This window comes from Jaculus jaculus, chromosome 2 (assembly GCF_020740685.1).
Source record: "Jaculus jaculus isolate mJacJac1 chromosome 2, mJacJac1.mat.Y.cur, whole genome shotgun sequence".
Lineage (NCBI taxonomy): Eukaryota > Metazoa > Chordata > Mammalia > Rodentia > Dipodidae > Jaculus > Jaculus jaculus.
Genome location: NC_059103.1, coordinates 94,637,769 through 94,658,991, shown reverse-complemented (window position 1 = coordinate 94,658,991; position 21,223 = coordinate 94,637,769). Strand labels below are relative to the sequence as shown.

At 38.2% G+C, this 21,223-nt stretch overlaps 1 protein-coding gene across 13 annotated transcripts in view; it reads right to left on the bottom strand.

Moving 5' to 3' along the window:
- Positions 1-520: 520 nt before the first annotated feature.
- The window catches only part of Col25a1 (collagen type XXV alpha 1 chain), a 482,287-nt gene continuing 461,584 nt past the window's right edge, over positions 521-21,223 (bottom strand). For 8 of the 13 annotated variants that reach the window (XM_045142758.1, XM_045142757.1, XM_045142766.1 and 5 more), the window contains 6 exons: positions 18,750-18,803; positions 17,329-17,355; positions 15,618-15,671; positions 11,978-12,064; positions 9,622-9,660; positions 521-5,539 (listed from right to left, as the gene is read on the bottom strand). In XM_045142758.1, coding sequence (XP_044998693.1) covers positions 5,537-5,539; positions 9,622-9,660; positions 11,978-12,064; positions 15,618-15,671; positions 17,329-17,355; positions 18,750-18,803 — 264 coding nt within the window. In that variant the 3' untranslated portion in view covers positions 521-5,536. Of the gene's footprint in view, positions 5,540-9,621; positions 9,661-11,439; positions 11,518-11,977; positions 12,065-15,617; positions 15,672-17,328; positions 17,356-18,749; positions 18,804-21,223 lie in introns of all 13 variants that reach the window. The other 5 variants (XM_004671418.2, XM_004671419.2, XM_045142767.1 and 2 more) reach the window with 3 other exon arrangements.

Here is a 21,223-nt window from a genome sequence, read left to right as displayed (position 1 = left end):
GCACCCATTCTCTCTCTGTCTCTTTCTCTCTCTGTCTATTGCTCTCAAATAAATAAATATTTTTAAAACAAAACAAAACAGAATCAGGGTGGAGATGGCTCAGGCGATAAAGCACTTTCCACATAAGCATAAGGTCTTGAGATTGTATCCCCAGAGCCCATGTAATTACTGGACAGTTAGGGCGGTCTTTCTGTCTGTAATCCCAGTGTTCAGGAGACAGGAGATCCCTGTGGCAAGTTGACTAGCTAGACTAGCCACATCAGCAAGTTCTAGGTTCAAGCGAGAGATCCTGTCTCAGTAAATAAGGTGGAGGGTGGTCAAGAAAGACATCTTACATCAACCTCTTGACTCCATATGCATGTGTCCCCACCAACATGTGAACACACCACACACACACACACACACACACACACAAATAAAATCAGAGTAAAATTGTGTGTCTAAATCAAAATAAAGAGACCAGTGTTTTCAGGAATAGCAATAAAACTTTATAACAATACAATTCATTATCATTGTTTGGCTTAATATTGTAATAATTACACACTTTTTACATTATGAAAATAAGTCATAAATAGTGTAAAAATAATTCTGAAGATCAACTTCTCACAAACTAGGAATTCTGAAAACAAATTTAAGAAGCAAGTAAAAGCAAATTAGAAAGTGAACACAATGCCACTATTTCCAAACTGTAAATCAAAACTCCACGTGTCTTTAGATTCAGTAATGAAAGGTGGAGAAATTACAATGGAACGACAATAACTCAAACAGGGAGAATTCCATTTTTCAAATATTTACACTATTGAGATGATCAGGTTTGTGCCATATGTACAGTTAAGAGACACAACACATTCTTTGAATAACCAATTATTACATGAGACTGGCCCATGAAACATTAAAAAAAAAAAGCACAAATAATGCTTGCCATTTTTTGGCACTTTACTCTTATTTTGTATTTATGTGAGTTTGGCAATATAAAAATAGCTGCACAAAGAGATGAACTTAAACATGTAAAATACAAATAAAAATATATTTCCAAAAGAAAAAATCAGATACATACATCTTTTAAAAATGTTAAGCTCAGTGAAACATTTACAACAATATAAAGAATATTCACTCAAATGTCCAACATATGTAAGACATTCTTTTGTGAATCCAATTCATTAATATTTCTGAGATATATGAGAGCATCAGCTTGTTTTGAGAAACATAGGTACTTCCTTTGTCAATAAATCAAATAAGACAGGTCAGGTTGACAAAGTCTTCCTATCTAACTATAAGCAGCACAGGTAATCCATGCAGACAAGTGAACTGGAGTGAAAAATACCATCAAAAATGTTTACTAGTATTGGATTAGCAAAATCTAAACAAGTCAACAAAAAATTTAAGTTAGAGGAGTATTTCTGCTTGGGTATATAACAAATGTAGCCCAAGTGAAAATACATTAAGAAAAATAGAAGTCAGAACTGAAGGTTCTAACACTGTTTAGCAGAATCAAAACTGATCAGATATATTAATTCTATCAATGATGGATGATTTGAATAGCCAGTATCACAAATGATTGTTTTTAGTATTTTTGAATATGTGAGGTTCCTTGAACCTTGATTTCCTAGAGATAGCAGGGTTCTTGTTTGTGGAAATTAGAATGTTCTATTCTTTTGGTAGTGTTACATAGCAAAACAATTTGATCATTGAGAAATGAAGAAAATCAAAGTTTTGCAAGTCAACAACATTCATGTTCTTTTCATGATCACTTATTAGAAGATGGCAAGCCACCATCAGCCAAGTATACCAAACTCCTCACCTTGGGAGAGACAATAAACAGCATTGTGTGTTCATTGGCAAGGTGGGGGGGGGAGTTAACATTTTATGCTTTAATCATAATAATTGACTTTAGAAATTAGACACATTTCCTATGTGATAAAAATGTAAGACATCAAAAACAATTTCTCCATAGATACAGAATGCTGGCTTTGATAGGTAGCAGATACACAGAGATATTGTAAAGGAATATGGTACAAACTATTTGGTGTGTAAGTTACTACTGTCTCATTAGATATCCTATGAACCGGTTGTAAGCTCAAAAAATAAGAACTTTTAACTAGATGCCATCAAAGACATTCCAATTTATCATAAAAAAAAACATGATGAAGAAAAAAATCTCCAGCACTGATTTGGATAATGAAAACTGAAGACTAGAAGAGTAATGTAGGCATGCTTACATGCCAGTACCCTATGAACATGTGTAGAATTCTTTACTACTGGCTATGTCAAGTTTAACTAGATTATATGAGCTAAAAGATGATCAAATGGAAAAGATAAAATGAATGAAAGTTAATAAAGGTATACAATGCCGAAAATTAATATAAAGTAAGGGGAATCACAGCCCTGGTAATAGCATACTATCTACAGGAACATAGTTTTGCCTTAAGAAAGGCTGGTCGTTGAACCATAATTAGAGCAAATTAAAGAACTTTAAAAATAAAATCACACACTGACAGTTTAGGAATGCTATTAAACAGAAATGAATTGTCCATGTAGAGTTGCATTGTCCATAAAGAAAAAAGGAACAAAATCTATTAGCACCAACCAACATGAATGGAAAACAATTTAAAGCTAAAACACATAAAAATTTGCATCTTTTAAAGATGTTTTATCTGAAGTAAAAACCCGACACTGATTTATTTTTCCAATGCACGTTTCATATAATTTTCTCAATCCTCTATGCAGTAATATAAACTGAAAGAAATCTTTAAGAAAAAATGTTATCTATCAACATATATATAATCAGTCAGGATTTATCACTAATTAATTTGGAAATTACTTGAAGAGTCTATATGTTGACAAAATAAGATATTTTAATAACATAAAGTTCACAATTATCCATGGTGGTTAACACTACTAATTCTACTTTACCAAGAGGACTACCCTCTTCCCTGTGTTTTCCCAAGGAATGAAAAGTAATGGAAGTTTGCAAGTTCCTTAGAACAGGGATGATGTCAATTAGTAACAGAGCAGAACTCAACTGTATACACAGGATAGAATGGTATTCTTTAAAAGATTGGAGTCCATATGTGAAATGCTTCTTATTTGATGTGAGGGGGTCTCACTTGAAGCTGTACAAGTTTTAAATAGAGATAAATCTCAGTTCCTCTACTAACAAATAGAAAGGAAGTTAAGACAAAATATCGTGACCAGATTTTTTTCCTTATAGTTGTTTTTTTCCTAACGATCATGTAGCTCCAGTCAGATGTGTTCATGCTTTTCCAAATAATTTAAGACAAATTGTTTCATACATTGAACAATACCTTATCCTAAATTGTTAGAAAATGCTCTCCATTATTTAAAAAATACTGAATTGGTTTAGGGGAGTGGAATGTCATTAGAAATACAGCCAAGTAGGCTAATCTAATCATTTAAACATCTAACTTTGAAAGTTAATGTAAGGAAAAAAGATGGCACTGTTTTGTATAATTGAACATTTAGTTACATAATATGAAAAAGAGCATAATGACTTTACAATCCCTGTCTTGAAATCATATCTTTACTATTGTTACCATGAATCAATAAGTTCATTTCTTCACCTGCGGTGAAAGCTAAGCTACAAAACTTGAACAGCTTCCCCAAAATGTCACCACATTGTTGAGGGAAATTAAATTCTCCAGTGGGCTGACAGGGTGACTACTTGTCTCTGACAATGTTTCTTCTCACACGACCCTTCCACTTAGAATAAGGCATTTCAAAAAAACCCTGCTATCCACTCTTTATTGGACAGAGAGATGCTAAGTCTAATATGGTTAGGTACGTTTTGACCAAGTAGATGAAGAAAATACTCTCCAAGCAACTATGCTTCACAGCTTTCTGAGATCTCAGGTTTGGTCTGTGTAGAAGGCAAACATTTAGAAATGTAAAAAAGAGAGAGAAAGAGAAATCTAAATATAGAAAAACAAGGCTTATAATCCTAAGAAACAGAAATGAGTTCATGCTATCAAATGTGATAAAATCTTGACTTTACATTAACTGATAATCTCTATATGTTACATTCATCATGTAAAAAAATTGAAAAGTTGTGAAAAATGCTTAACATTCATAATTTACAATGAGTAAGCAAAGCTGGAGCTTGTTTTATAGTCTCTTCGTTTATCTAAAATAAAAGACGAATAAAAGGTCATGTTGACTGTTGGCATCAAATTATGATCTGAAAACATACTGTTAAAAACATTGTTCAAAAAAATCCGATGTGACGCAACCTGAAATAAATACTTTCTCAATATTCCTGGATTCAGAGATGAAAAAGGAAAACACAGAAGGAAGAAGAAGAAGAAATCTTTGTTTCTAGAACTTGTAGAAAACGTTTGGCATGGGTTGGATCTGGGAGGGAAGGGACATTTCCCACCAGCTCTGGTAGACACCACTGGGTGCTTTCCTGTTTCCTCAGCAGAGGGGATTCTCTTTGACCCCTTCTTGGACATGCTCTTTCCTCACAACTTGAGCTCTGACAAGATGTCCACACTCTTTGTCTTCAGGAACTGGGGCCACCATTTCAAGAATTTCCTGTCTCCAAAACAGTGTCACATGCCTCTGTCATTTTTCCAAAGCACCCAGATCAACACTTGCTGGAAGTCAGCTTATTAAAAAACAACAACAACAAAAAACCCCGTCTGCTGTCCTGGGTGTTTGCAGTTGTAAACCTCTTTCCAACTTGGTCACACGAAAGGCTGTGCAGGTTGCTGAACTGGTCCTCTTCCTGTCTTCACTGCCAAGAGCAGCACAAGAGAAACCACTGGCAGCCATCTGCTCAACCCCTTGGCATTTTCACCAAGGTGGCCATGTCAGCCACAATACTGGGAGCCATGGGTCTGCAGTACAGACTGCAACTCCCTCAAAATGCAACACCAACCATGTGCGCTCTCCACCAACTTATCTCTTTTTGGCAATGAGCCACGGTGTAACCCCCTTGAGATGACAAAAGGAATAAAAGCTCAGATGTAATAAAGGACTTGCCAAGTAGCATGCTAACATCTGAATTCACACAACGAGCAGGCTTGGCACACAGTCATGCTTTTTTAGTCAGTTTCAGGGGGTGGTGTGGGCTAATACGGAGAGGTGAATGGGAATGTAATACCAAACTTTAAAATCAGTCTGCATGGTGCATGTCCATAGCGCTAAGTCAGTATTTGGTCACAATTTCATGTAAACTATTTCATGGTACTTTTGGACCATGCATTTAACAAGCCCAAAGTAAGAAAAAATAGCAAGAGCAATCATTAGCTATCATTGATGGCCATTTAAGTACATATCTTCACATAAGACAGAGAGATACTGAGCTAGAGTTTCCGTAGGCCCCTCACGGGTCTCATCAATTGGCTAATTTCAGATGTACGTGAGAAGAGATGGACATGTGGACTATTGTGAGCAGGAAGAAACAGCTCTATGTAAACATATCTCAGACTTGCAAAATTTGTTATTCAGTTTTCAACTATAAATATAGAAAGTGGACCGTTATATATACAACTTCATGCTTGGAAAGTTAGATTCATCACTGCAGAAAAACAGACAACAAAAAGACAAAGACATGGAATTAGTTAGGCGAACGTGATAACTAACTACTATGCTATAGAAACTTGCTCAAATACATGGAATTAGTGATCATAGTTAACAGTTTAAATTAACATTTATTTTACGAAAGTTGGCAGAACCTTGAATAGAGTCTTTTTAAAAAAATCAGTGAGCTAGTAATCCTTTGATGTTTTCTGTATCTTTACTTTTTAATTGCATGATGTTAGGACAATTTCTATACTAGATTCGACCCACATTTTTCTATTGCTACTAAAATCTTTGTGGTATTTTCCTCACTAATTTCTCTGGGAAAGCAGAAAATTAGGATTTTATCATCTATGTGCTGTCAACATTATCAGCATAATCATTCCAAACATTACAACACAACTGTGGGAATTGCTTAAGATTATGCTCTCAAAGGTAGTGTTTGCCAACACCTACCTGCATCTAGAGCTCTATGTACCTTTTGTTTTTGATTATTTTTCCTTGGTAAGCCTTGCCCTGCTGGAAGACTGCCTGTTATCAAGGCTCAAGCTGTGTAAGTTTCCAGTGTGACCAAAGACTCCCCAAATCTCTGGTTCTTCAATTTTTGGTGTGTGTTATATATAGATATTCTTGTGTGTGTGCACATGTGTGAGTGTGCACATGGAAGCCAAGGTGCATGTGGAAGCCAGCGGTTGATATCAGATACCTTCCTCAATTGTTTGCCATCTTGTTTTTGTGAGACAGGGTCTCTCATTGAACCTACGAATTACTAACTCAGCTAGATTTCTGGCTAGCTAGGTCCAGGGATCCTTTAGTTTCCACTTTCTTAGAGCTGGGAACCTATGTGTACTACTGTGCCTGACTTTTTGTGTGGATACTGAGTCTCTGGACTCAGGTCCTCATGCATGTGCAGCACATGCTTGTACAACAAGCCTTTTACTGAGAGAGCCATCTCTCCAGTCCTGTGGTTCCTCATTGTGAGAAGCCATCACGATGAAGATCTTCTCAGACTGGAAGCTAGGTCTGAGACTAAACAGCAATGTTTGCCATGCCATCAATTTGTAGAGTAGATCTTAGAGATCTCCTTCAGTTTTGCTCAAGCAGCAGTGAGAGAAGTAAAATGGATAGGAGAAGGAAATACTGAGGTAACTTCATCCACCCTCTACAGGGGAACCAGCCCAGAGTCACCTTCCATGGTTTTCATTAAGAACATTTAGCTTGTGACTAGGTATCTGACCTTCAGTGCTGCCACTTGCTGAAAGCTTATGCATGTGATATCACTGCCAAAGAAATGTGAGCCTAAAGGAGGCATTCCTTTCTCCAAACTCTAATTAATTAATTTATCTCTAATTTCAATCTGGATGCAAGTTTGGATACCATAAACAATATATAGAATTTGTAGGCACTACATAGAATTTTAAAGATTTTTTTTTTCTCACAGATTTTAAAAGTTCATTAAAAACTCCTTTACTTGTTTTTACAGACTCTGCTATAAACTTGCAAGCCTTACTTGGAGAAAGCTTAGAAAGGAATTATAAGACATGGAGGTGCTATACTATAGGCACATTATAGGTTGTACATATTTTTCTTTTATCCTTTTTTCTGTTTTAACTTTGGTAATTTCATACAAAATGTGTCTGGATCATATTCACTCTCCATTACCCTTTCATGACCCCCCCCCCCCCGCCGGCCTCCTGCTGAAACATCCCCTCTGTCCAGCTAGTTCCCACCTACTTTCACATCTTCTTTTTTTTTTTTTCTTAGTGACCCAATGAGTTTACATAAGCATGGGTGAAGGATTATTTTTTTATTAAGCAGTTTATATTGCATTGACTTCCCAGGTTTTTTATAAAAGTTAAATTTAAGGGCATGCCTCACATTTTGCTGTACTGTATGTAGATCGGACAGAATGAGTGTGGAGAGATACAAATTAGTCATGCCCAAAAGATTCACTACATTACAGGATCATCTTTATTCATACACATAAAATTCTTATGAAGACAGAGGGGACTGTCCAGCTTTTTGGAGGGTGAGGGATTAGTTACTAAAATGCAGACAACTTACCAGTGGCTATATCACTGAAGAAAATGTCCCCCCCCATGCCAGGAACTATGAATTGCCTGTACCTCCTCGGGGGGACTGTGGACTCACAGGACCCTCACTTAGCACCCACCCACTACCTATAAACCCTCAGTGGGGGAAGCACTTCTTGAGCCTACCCCATCTCTACAAGAGCATGTTGATGGGCTAAATCTTGTGCAAAACTTTATAAACATTTCATTTTTTAAATTATGTCTTTTCTGGTAGGGAGGGGTGAAGGGGGTTGGTCAGAGTGAGTTGTACTTGTCTGCAGTGGAGGTGTTAACGCTGAGTTTTATCACTGGGTTATTTTTCCTTGTATAAGAACATGCTAGCTTCATGAGGTTCTTGACCTTACATAGAATATAGCATCACTTTTACTGGAAAGTGAATACTTGAAGAGAGAATTTATGATTTTCTAATACTACTCTTAGTACTACTATGAGGCTTGCCATTTTATGAGCTGAAGAGATGATGAGCCCTTCGCGTGCTGCTGTTATTTCAATGCTGCTACAAAAAGGAAATGATTCTGAAATGGCCAAAACAAATAGTGACTTCAGGCTCTGAGTGTTGGCGAAGGCTTGGCACGATTAAACCTCTTGCATCTCCCTAAGAGAAAATGTGCTAACGTCTATATTAAAAATTATTATTTTATTAAGTTACAGGAGAAAGATTAGAGAGGAAATAGCTGATCCCAGCACAGGACGGCATTACAACCTCTGTGAACGGGAGCTATGAGGTCAAGGTGAGGTAGAGTCTTATGAGAAGTCCATATTCTGAGACCCACTTGACCTTTGATGGCACTGACTAGCTCCCTGAGAGGCTTAGAGTATAAGGAGCTATTAAATAAATGATGCTGTTAGGACAGAAGGCTTTTCCTTCCCTTGGCTATGTGTGTGAAAGTAGTTGAGAAAGAGAATTTCAGAGGATTTCCTCATGGCTGAGGCTCTGACTGAGAAGCATATAGGAACCCAGTGTCTCTCATGTACCTGTGCTCATGCATTGTTTGTTCTAACGTTGCCATTAAAGTACACCTGGCCACAATTACTGAAAAAGCTACAAGGTGTTGGGCACACAGTTTCAAAGTCATCAAAGAAAGCAGCTTGGATGCTCCTCCCTTAGCTCAGTGTTACTTCAGTGCACGTAACCACCCTATGGTAGTGTGCATCACTAGGCTTACAGCACTGGAGTGTAAAGACCTCTCAGCAGTACGTGCAGATCTCTCCCCTACTTCAAGTTCTGCCTTTACTCTCTCTTATTTCTCTCTATAAGTTCTCTTCCATGCTAGCTTGGGGCTCTTGGCACTTTCTTCACATTTCTAAATTCCTGTTTCTTCACATGTTGGCTATTGCATGGAGTAAATGAGATGATATCCCTGGTATGAAAGGGTTTTCACACAACCTTTGTGCACAGAAGGTTCTCTATATAGGGCATATCCCCACCCTTACTGAATATGTACAAAACAACTGTGGGTTGTCATGTAAGGAGGCTAGAGTAAACTGATATCATAAAGGATACCAGCTTAAACTTAACCAGGCTCTCCTAATGAAATGAAGGTATCACTGAAGAATATTATGGTTATATTTTCTGTATTCTCAGTTTTGTGACTAATACTGACAAGGTTCTGCCAATTATTAGCATATTTGTCAAAGTAAGTGAGTATAAAGGTAAAATTGCAATTAAAATTATTTTAAACAATAGGACAAGAGTTGATTGAGAGACAAGCAAACATACTATCAAGATACATTGTCCCTTTCCACTGCAAAAGAAAATCAGATAGAGAAGGGTCCATATTATAATGCTTGCTAAAACAATTTACACTTCTCAGTTTAGAAAACAATCAGTAGCAGGTACCCATCAAAGGATATTCATAGCTGGCATCTTTTGCTTTTGAATGGCCAAACAATTTTCAAGAATGTCAAATGTAAAAGGTCTGTTCTGAATGGAAAGGGACAGGTCAAGAGAAATGCTTCTTTTAGGAAAAGCTTCCATACAGCCTACCTTTTGCCAACAGCCAGGCATGGGTAATCCATCAGGTCCCTTTTATTGAAGAGAGGAAAAAGAATTACTCAGACTCCTCAAGAGCGAGCAAATGTCACAGTTTACATGCTCAGAGACTTAAACACTGCATTTCTAATGGTTAGGTGGCTTTGGTCATAGGCATCTTTTACTAATCAGCAAGTCTCAATAACCCAGTGTTAGTTTAAATGAAGGTAATGCCAATGTTTTCTAGACCAAACATACGTTTTGAAAATAGCTGAACACAGAAAATGATATGCTGAACTTTGGAAATTTACCGAGCATAATTGTTTAGTGGTCTACTCACAGTTATACCTTTAGATAACAAATCTATACTATACTTCTTAATTTAATTAAAACACATCTCACAATTATCTTTGTTAAATAAACCAATATATATGCCCTTCCTGATCAATATAGAGAGTAAATGAACTCATGATAATGAAAATCAATGGCAGACCATTTCTATCTGAAGGTTCTAGCTCTTCACATGTCAGTATTTTTCACTGTTTTACATTGAAAACAGACATTGCAGAATGTACTCAATCGAAAGAAAGGCAATCTATCTCTATGTTTCAGTAAAATGTTAGCCATAGCATTGATCAAGCTTTCAATTTAAACTCTTCAGAAATCAATTAACATTCTGAAGAGATTCCTAAATGTTACAAAATGTATTTTAATTTCAGGTGTAAGCATTCTTCAGATACAAATGAGACAAGAGATAGCACAGTATGAAGGCATGCTTGCCCCCCATGATAAAGTGGTTATAAAATATAACCGCTCATCAATTCCAAGCAAACCAAATAAAATAATGAACACCTTACATTAATAGTTTATGACTAGAATAGCCCGAGTAACATTCTTATGAATACAGTCTCTTCAAATACTTATAAAACATAGTTTACTTTCAAAGAATCATGCTTCTAACTGAAGAATCATATAAGACCATGCAGAATAAGTATATCACAATCCTAAGTAGTTTTCTCTATACTCTAGCAATGTACTCTCTTTTAAATGTAAAAATACCTTTGAAACAACTTTCAAAATATTTGGGAAAAATTGGTAATGCCAGATTGGTACAAGGAGAAGGATCAACCAGTAGGATTTTAGATTTTAGTATAAGGAGGATTTGGAGCTCATGCCAATGGAGATAAGGGAGTCGTGTTGGCTTTAGGACTTTAGGAAAGTGAGTTTCAAAAGGAGAGACCATTAAATTGAAAAGGTTATGTGACAAAGAAGAGGGCTTGGGCTGCAGACTATTATCATCTTTAGAAGCTCAGAGAAGTTTGGCTTTCTTCCCTATAGCCTCAGTAGCATTCCTTTGAATTGGTTAACACCAAAACAGAAGCTTAATTCGGATCGTTTGGCCTTACTTATGACCTGATAAAACTGCACTGGAAGAGACAAAAATACCTTTATTTCTTTTAGGGGAAAACAAGAAGTTAAGAACTTAGGGTAAACTCAAAAGTTATGTCCTAAGCAGTGCCTTTGCATTGAATGCCTATATAATTTAAAATAGTCTTTGAAAGTTTATTGAATTACTAATCAAAAGAACACAGACACAGTGGTCATGTCAGTTGTGAGAACAATGTCAGAAGATTAATTTGCATTTATTGGTAATACATGCTTGCTCTCTCCCATCTGCAGAGCCTTGGGAAGGAGCCTGCCCATGCACAGACATGCAGGTAGTGTATTTATCATGGAAAGCTTGCTCCAGGAAGAAACACTTTACACCGCGAGACGAACAAGTAGTAAACAAAGGGACCACATGCAGGATGGTAGGAAAGAGAAATACTGTACCAATTGGCAAGGGGCATCCAGCCCATCCAGGCCAGGCTGGCCTGGCTCCCCTTTTTCCCCCTTAACGCCACGGAATCCCTGTTTGTAAAGATTAACTCATAATGTTACTAACACAAGAATTTACCAAAGGCATAGATTCTGATAACAAAATAACTAGAAAATTAGAAGTCTGGGAGAGGAGCAACTTAGAAGGAAAAGTCATGTGCAGCAAAGTTCCACATCCCCTAATGAGGGCTTGTGTACTAATGGGGGTTGGGGGGGCTCCTGTCGTGAGGGCTCTGGGATGGCACTGGCTCCTCTTGGAGCCTGCATTTAGGATCCAGCCACCCAGCAATGCTTGCAAGTTTTGAAATCTGGCTGAGAATGGCAGGAAATGAGATGGGGAGTGCGTCAGGATAACCTGAACAGGTGTTTTCGATCACCCTTTTGCATTAAATGACCCCAAGGAGAACCTGCTGTTACTGGCCCTTCAGCCTACTCCTCTCCCAAGACACCCCTCACACCAGACATCAGAGGCAGGTGCACGAGTCAGACATACCAATGGGCAGGGTGCATCTAATCCAGGAGCACCCTGTTCTCCTTTCTCCCCTTTGGGCCCCTTTTTGCCTTTCTTTCCCTTTTCCCCCTGTGGATGCAAGGGTTTAAATAAAAGACAGGTTTTATTTGGGGGGGAAATAAAGGTGATATAAAAGATGGCTTAGCTAAAATTTTCTGGAAGGGCATTTACCATTGTTTTCTGACTTAGATAAGACATGATACTATAAAAAAACAAAACAAAAAAAAACTTAAACCTCTTAGTGTGACAATGCATTCTGGTGACAGGATGTTTAGTTTTATTTACGATATCCAACAAGATGAACAAAAACGACTTAATAGGCTGAGGCATCACAAAAGTAGATCAGCGCCTACTGCCACATGATGTCAGAGTCCCTGGGAATTAGAAGTTTGAGACACAGATCTGGTGAAGAAGACAGAAACCAACTGTTGTGATGCCAACCAGCAGCGTTCAGCAGGTGGGATTCAGGGGGAATAGCAAAGACTTCACCCAACTTTTATTACCTGCCAACTTGCTTTTAATTTTTCTTCTGATCCTGAATACATGAAAGCTACAGTGAGGAAAAGAAAGTAGCTTCTATCTCTTTGAAATGTACCCAATCTTATGATATTATATTTTGTAGCTCTCACTGAAAATACTTAGGTATTAAAGTATGCTTCTATTGCTTTTGACTTCTTCCCAAGAAATGCAAGCAAACGCTTTCCATGTTAACTCAGCTAAACAAAAGTTCAGAGTGCCAGTTCTTTGCTGCAAAGCCAATGGAAGAATCAGACGTTCATAAACTTGGGTCTTTTTTAATACCACCACTTACTGATCTCATGCCTCTTGTTCACAATGGTAAATGAGTTTCCAGCTCATGATGTAACAAAAGCCAAAAAAGAAAAAAAAAAAAAAAAAACCAATGGAAAAACAACTCTGTTGGAGAGAGGGAAAGCAGTTTGGACTGAATAAAAATGAGGTAGGCAGGATGATTATGTAGTGGGAATGTAGCCATGACAATTAGTATTTCAGAATCAAGGTAAAGACTGTGGGAAATCTGTATGGATCACAGGGATGGAGGAATCAAGGAATGGGAGGCAAAAGGAGGGGAAGGAAGGAATGCACCTCGGCTGTTTCACATTAACATAAGCATCTGCACACTTTTAGACAGGGAGCCAAGCTGCACAGAATACAAAACATGACGTGATACGTATTGAAACGAGTGCATTCACCCTGTACTCAAGACAGCAGCTGTAATGGACCGAATAATCTCTGAAGCAAACAACCTGGACATTCAAGGTGAAAAGACACACTCAACAAGAGTCTGAGATGCACATTCACATGAATCCATTCGTTCCGATAGCAGAAGCACAAGCTTCTCACTTATCTCCTGTGCTCCAAAAACACTGCCACAGAAGGCTTGGAGTCCAAAAACACTTGTGTTTCTGGAATACCAGGGAAGAAGGTTCTGTGTGGTTTATGCCATCATGACTGAAGACAGAGATGTGAAAGGCAGGGTATAAAGATAGCAAGTATGATAGAAGTAAAATGGGAATTATATTCAGAGGTAGGTTGCTTATTCATGAAGACAAATCAACTTCCTTCCCTAACAAGAAACTTCAATGCCATGGCATAAATTGGTTTAAGCTTGTTTGAGTGCACTTTGCCCTCCCTGAAGGCAGTACTCATTGCAAGTGGGAGTGACTGGCACCAGGTATGTTAGGTGTTCACTAGAATTCATTATTTGATTGGCAAATGACTTTACATTAGGCACTCAACAGAACAGGGCTGCCAGATCAATGCTATTGAGCTAGTCAAAATAATTATTTTTCATTCCTATTTAAGTACAGAACAAGCTTTATGGAAAAGATACATTGATATACAAGAATAATATACCAATATATTATTAACCAGCAAAATACTTATATATATACATATAAACCTATGTAACACAAAGCCATCTGTCATTGTGGGGATAAGCATAGGTACATGCTAATCTTTGCTAATTTTTATTCCTATGCTAAAGAGTGATACATAAAATAGTCACATTACACAATCTAATTTTCCTTACTATAAGGTTTATGGTTATGGAGGAATTGTTGCATGGGTGATGCACATTTTCTTGAGGATATTTGTAACTTCGTGCTTACATAAGCTGTAATAACTGAGATTCCTGCTTTGCCTCTTCTCTCCTCCTTTGCAGTGCTGGGGCTGGGCCTGGAGCCTTGCACATGCTAGGGTAGCACTCTACCCCAGTCTATAATGAGAATTTCTGGTTTAAAGATCCTAAAATTGAGTATTTAATGATTACATATTTTGCATGAGTAAGACTTTAGATTCACATGAAGCATTAGGTAAATTTAAAGATATATAGTCTTTAAAACAAACTCAAACTATTCTCCAAGCTTTCATGCCCAACTTATCTCAAGGCAATGACAACTTTTATGTTTCTGTTTACTTGTCTGTGGAGACATAAGCCCCAACTCAGGGAGGTGCTATGAAATTTAAAAGGTGTTTAGGGGGCTGAAGAGATGACTTAGTGGTTAAGGTGCTTGCCTGCAAAGCTTAATGACCTATGTTCAACTCTCCAGATCCCACATAAGCCAGATGCACAAAGGTGAGGCAAGTGCAAGGTCACACATGCCCACTAAGTGGTGCAAGCATCTGGAGCTCAATTCAGTGGCTGAGGCCCTGGTGTGCCAAATCTCTCTCTTTCTCTCTCTTAAAAAAAAGAAAAGAAAAAAAATTTAAAAAGGTGTTTATGTTAAACTCTTGGGAAAAACAAGTGTTAAACAAATGTGATGATGTTGATAGTGGTGCTTTTGAATAATTATTGCATGGATTTTCTCACTAAAAAAAATCAATACTAAAAAATTCTTTAATATCCTATTGGGCCAAAGACTCAAGTAAACCACATAGAGAAAGAGAGAAAGAAAAGAAAAAGATAAATAAAAAAAAAAGACTTTTCAATTTCATAATACATTTTTTTTCTTTTGGTCATAATGGCATATTGCTTAATATTGGCTGCCATGAGCTATGGAGTTGATGGTCCTAAGACAGAAGTTCAATGTCAAGTCACCATTACATACACTGACACTTAAAACCCTATAGCTATTAGATCTGCATTGGGTAGTGGCAGGTCTGTGCATAATGGACATACTATAGGTTATTGTTCACAATACTTGTCCTTTACAACTGAATTCACCGAAAATATCAAGATGTAATACATATCTTTATCTCTCTTAGGAATGTCATGAAGATAAATGGCCTTACAGGATTAGACGGGGTTGGCCAAAATACCATTGCAGGTTTGTACTGAGCTTTTACTTTTATGAAAAAAAAAAACTCACCCCGACACTACATTTTTCAAAATATTGGTGTCAGGTAGTTGAAAGATTGTAGTTTGGCTTTGCAATGGCTAGACTGTTTTCATCCTACGTTGGATGGTGCCCTTCTTTTTATCTGTGGCACCTTCTTTCTTCTTCTCTGAAGACCTAACTCCTTAGCTCAGGCATCAGCGTGTTTTTGGAGCACAGGACCGAGGCCGACGCAGTGTCGGGCCTGAGGGAACCACACGGCGTGTGCTGCAGAGCAGACTGCACAGGCAGAAGCACGGGGACACATGCTTGGGTGGGGAGGTCACCTTTTCTCCCTTTTCTCCTAGGTCTCCCTTCTCGCCTCGAGGTCCCGGGAAGCCCTGAGGGATAAAAAGTAAGCAAACCCAACTTGGTGTAACTGCAGCAAAATTGTATTGAAAATAACAAAATGAAACAAAACACCTTAGGATTTCACTGGTTTGAATTCAGACATAAACTTGACATACGCCAAATAATGTTTAGACTTTGAACGTAAAATAGCAACTGAGAATATTTTTCTGGGAGGGAGAGATGGCTCAGTGGTTAAGGCACTTGCTTATAAAACCTAAGGACCCAGGTTCAATTCCCCAGCATCCATGTAAGCCAGATGCACATGGTGGTGCATGTGTCTGGAGTTTGATGGCAGCGCCTGTAGGCCCTGGCACACCCATTATCTCTCTCCCCTTTCATATCATAAATAAATAATTAAAAATAAAATATTTAAAAAAGAATACTTTCCTAACATTTCAATGACTTATGCACAACAGGTATCCTGCCTTTTCTCCTAAGAAACATGAGAGTAAGAATAATAGAAAGATATTAGTTTGAATTCTTACAGTTCACTGATTTGGGTGGGCTTCATCGGTCAATCACTTACCTCTGTTCCCTGAGTGTAAAATGAAGTTAGTGAATATTTACCACACAGGTGCTATGAATGTTAAACGAGATCATGTGCACATGTGTACAAAGTGCCAGCTTGATGCCTGCATCTAACAGGTGTCAATAAGCAACAACTACTACTGCTCTGGTCAACTGCCACCGCTCATGTAGTACAAAAGCAGCAGTGATTGTTACTTTTGACAGTCTCTATTTTTTTTTATTAGATTTTTAAAAGTTAAAAAATATTTTATTTATTTGAGAGAAAGAAAGAGACAGAGTGAGAAAAAGAAAATGGGTGGCCCAGTGCCTCAAGCCACTGCAAATGAACTCCAGATGCATGTGACCCCTTGGGCACCTGGTCTATGTGGGTCCTGGGGGAACTGGGGTCCTTTGTTTGGCCTTGCAGGCAAATTCCTTAACTGCTGAGCCATCTCTCCAGCCCCCAATTATTTTAAAGATTTTCTTTTTACATTTCATTCATTTATTGGAGAGAGAGAGAGAGAAAGGCGGGGGGGAGAGAGACAGAGAGAAAGAAATGGGGAGAGAGAGAGAGGGAAAAAGTTTTGTTTTTGAGGTAGGGTCTCACTGTAGCCCAGGCTGACCTGGATCTTACTCTGTAGCCCCAGGTTGGCCTCGATCTCATGGAGATCCTCCTACTTCTGCCTCCTGAGTACTGAGATTAAAGGTGTGCACCATCATGCCTGGCTTATGGCCTCTATTTTCATAGAATTATTCTGTCATAATAGAAAATTCATATAGAGACTTGATGCTAAAATAAAGAAATATTGCCTTAACAGCTTTGAGAGAAAAAAAATACCACTCCCCAAGGGCAGCATGTGAGAGGTAGATTTATTTTATACATATGTTCTCTACAAGTGGATCATACTAATGTTCAGTATGCTTAATTTTAAAATATTTTGAAATGGCACTATCCACTGTCAGTTATGAATTTTATAATTATGTTGCTGCATTTGTAGTTCCCTTATGCAAGCACTAGTGTATTTAATAGCACTATCCATATGTACATGTGAATGGGAAATATTCTTGATGTCCTTGCTGGTGGATGGAGACCGTCAGCATCTATTATACTAGAAGATGTTTATTGTACAGATTACTTACATCAAGACCAGGCTCTCCATCTTTGCCCTGCCAAAGAACCATAGTAGCTATATTAGTGTTCCTAAGTTTCATGGATGGGTTATTGGTTAATTTCAAGCTGCTCTTGGCCATGCAATGCTAGCATTAGAACAACTAAAGTGGGAATGTGAAATGGAGTATCAATTAGTAATATGAATTTCTTTAACTAAATCCATGTTAGTGACTGCATGTTGTAGTTAGGGGTCATAAGAAATCTAGTATGTGTTGGGTTAAATCAGACTATTTTGCTTGCTTTCCAAGTTGTCAGTTCAGGAGTAAGAAGCACAAGCACTGTTTGAGTTAATAAAATCCACCAGGAATAATGCAGGATGCAAATCAGTGCATCTTTAGTTTGATAGCTTAGTAGGTACTTCATAAATGAGTGAAGAAGGTAAACTCTGTTTATTATTAAGTATAACTTTAATTTAGCCAGATATGTATTTCAATATAAAGCATATGAATGTCACAGCATACAAGCTTTTAAGTCAGCTCTGTAAATGAATAATTCCCAAATATCAAGGGGCTTGGTCATAAGGTTATGCAGAAATTGTAAAATTCACCCCCATGATGTACATGATCAAGTGACAATCCTGCTGTGCCAGGCTTGACTCCACCCATTCCCGAGAGCTGCTTTGATTCCATTGAATTAGATTTCAATATCCATCTCAAAATCAGCATCTTTTTATTAGCACTGAAATAATCATGGTTTAAATTGATTACTTCAGTTCCTAAAAGGTATATGGAAAATATATGGACATTAAAAACATTAATATAATATGCATGACTTTGAGTCCTACCCTACTAAAGTGATTATAATTCTACAGGTTTGAAAAGGTTTGAAGTAAACCTGAGGCCTGAAGTTGGTTCTACATAATTAAGAATTTCCCAAAGACAGAACACTGTCAACCTTCTATCTTCTATCTTCTGTTTGTCCTCACAGTGATTTCAAAAGGTCAGAGACATGAAATCATAAATATCAATAACTTAGAGGATATTTTTTTACTAGAAAGAGCACCTATTAAATAAATCGGCAGAGCATGAAATGACTGTTGTAAATGAGTCGTCCACATGCAATTGTGGACAAGGTGGACTTTCAGGACGTCAGATAGCACAGGCAGGTGTCAACTGACAGTCAGAGCCTCCTTTCCAGTTTATCCTCAGTGTCTGGTGGCAAGCCTAGTACACACGTGTGTGTGTGTGTGTGTACGTACAGAGAGCGTGAGAGACTGAGTGGGACCTAACTGCGAAGAATATGAAATTATCTGTATTGTAGATAATTAGGGGATTGTTTGCTCCTCTCTTGTGACTAGTCTGCCCACAAGGGAAGGATGACCATAACCATGTCAGCAGTGGGGCACGGGTACATGCTGATGATGGTGACAGGTCACACGACAGTAACTCACAGGCAGGCCATAGGGCCCTCTGGGTCCAGGTTCTCCCATAGCTCCTTTTTCTCCCTGAAACAAAAAGCAAAAAGTTTAAATCATACAAAGGCCTTTGCATTTCCACTGGAGGTACCATTCTATCAGAATGCCAAAGACTCAGACTCCTGCAGGACAACAGTCAGTGGTAGGAAGCAAGTCACCCACCGCATCTTACCAGTGTCCTTTGAGAGGGCAGCAGGGGGAAGCTGTTGCTGCCCACCGGCACTAAAGGATCTGCACATGTAGGCTGACGTGCTTGGGTTTCTTTGGCATTTCTGTCAAACATGTACTTGTTACCGGTTATTTTGTTAGAAGTTGTGTATCCTTTGTATGAAATACTTAAGACAAGAGATGGTTTTGGATTTGGAATCTTTGCAAACATGATGAGGTATCTTTGGGATGGGATACAAGCCTAAGTACCAAATACATTTGTTTTATATAAATCTTACACAACATTGAAAGAAGGTAATTTTATACAATATGCTTAGTGTGCTTGTGTTTTAACTGCAACTTGTCACATGGGGTCAACTGTGGACCTACTTTCCTGTTGTACCATGTCAGTGCTTAAAAAGCTGTACTTCTTCTTCTGTTTGATTTTTCAAGGTAGGGTCTCACTCTGGTCCAGGCTGACCTGGAATTAACTATGTAGTCTCCGGGTGGCCTTGAACTCACAGTGATCCTCCTACCTCTGCCTCCTGAGTGCTGGGATGAAAGGCGTGTGCCACCACACTCCGATCAAGTTGTGCATTTTTGAGTGAGCCATAGTTTGAATTCTTGGATGCTTGCTTAGGGGTGTATTTTTTAAATATAAGATTACTTTTTTCTCTATGAAATATCTGGTAAGAGAAGCCCATACTTGACCATCTCCTCCTTTTCCCCAGATGTATTTTACTTCTCAGCTCTCACACTCTGGAGACACACAGGCGGTTTTTGCTGCCCTCTGTACTCTGGGGCTTCAGGGTCTCTAGCATTGCTCTCAGAAGCCACGGTTTAGAATAGTGGCCATTACTAGTAAATATTAGTTGAATGAATTACTCAGGTCATATAGTAGTATACTGATATACACATTCTGCTTTATTTTTGCAAAAGAAATTTTTAAAAAGCCCTTTATGCCTTCATTAATTGCTTGATAGAAATCTCTCTCCAAGTGCTTATTTAATTAATAGAATAGCTTGTTTCAGCTTTAATGAGTATCTCAAATGCTTGAAAAGATTACATGTTATTGGAGGCAGTCCCTTGAACAGAAATAACTGTACTAATAAGGGGATATTCATTTCCAGCAGTATTTTCACCCAGTGCCATCTCCAGTTAAAGTGTCTGTTAGCTTTAGCCTGAAAACTAAACTTCCAGAGCAATGGTGATGCTTACATGAATATCCCAATGGAAAATGTGGCCTTTTATTTCACTTGTGAGGGACCTTCAAATCTAGCAAATTCTTTTTCATGGTTTTGTAAAAAGCCACAATCCACAGAAAACTTTGTCTGTAAAGGGACATATCCTCTATGCTCAAGGTGAGAAAATTCCAGTTCACCGTTAATGTTTATATTTAAATTTAAGTGGCTGGTGGAAGGCATATTAACACTGTTACATAGACACACACAGGACAAATGAAGACAAAGCTTCAGGCCACGAACTTCTGTCATCTCCCTGCACTTGCTAAGCAAGCAGCAACAACGGCACTCAGCAGTGAGCAGGCTCTACATGAGACAGATTTCAGTTTGAATTTCACTTTTGATGCTTTCTGGCTGAAAGGCCTCCACAAACTTTCTCAACTTTTCTGTGCCTGACATATATCGATCTTGAAATAAACTAGTAAGCATATTCTGCAAGGATTGTTCTAAAGACTGAATGTTATGGGAATATAGGAAATGATATGGTGGCAGATAAAAGGTGCCACGGAGGAGCTGCTATGCGGTTAGGGTCATGTTTCCAAGGGTCAGGGCATAAAGTCTGCTAACTTTAAATCAATTTCTTTCAGATTGATATGGCTGTGTTGTTTGTGACTTTAAGAATGGGGTGTGGGTGTATGTCAGGAGGAGGTGGGATTAGAGGGAGGGTCACAGCAGCTGGCAGAAGTCTAATTTGAAGTGTACATTCAATGGGACCTAGTTTGAAAAATTGCTACAGATTATTCTGATATCCCTAGTATCTCCCTGTCCCCCAGACCTCCCAGACCTTGGTTCTGTTTTTTTTTTTTTTCTTTTTTTGGTTTTCTGAGGTAGGGTCTCACTCTAGCTCAGGCTGACATGGAATTCACTCTGTAGTCTCAGGGTGGCCTCAAACTCATACTCATGGTGATCTTCCTACCTCTGCCTCCTGAGTGCGGTTCTGTGTGTTTTTTTAATTTTATTAATGAGAGAAAGAAAGAGAATGTGAATGAATGAATGAATATGGGTAAACCAGGGCCTCCAGCCACTGCAAAGGAACTCGAGATGCATGTGCCACCTTGTGCA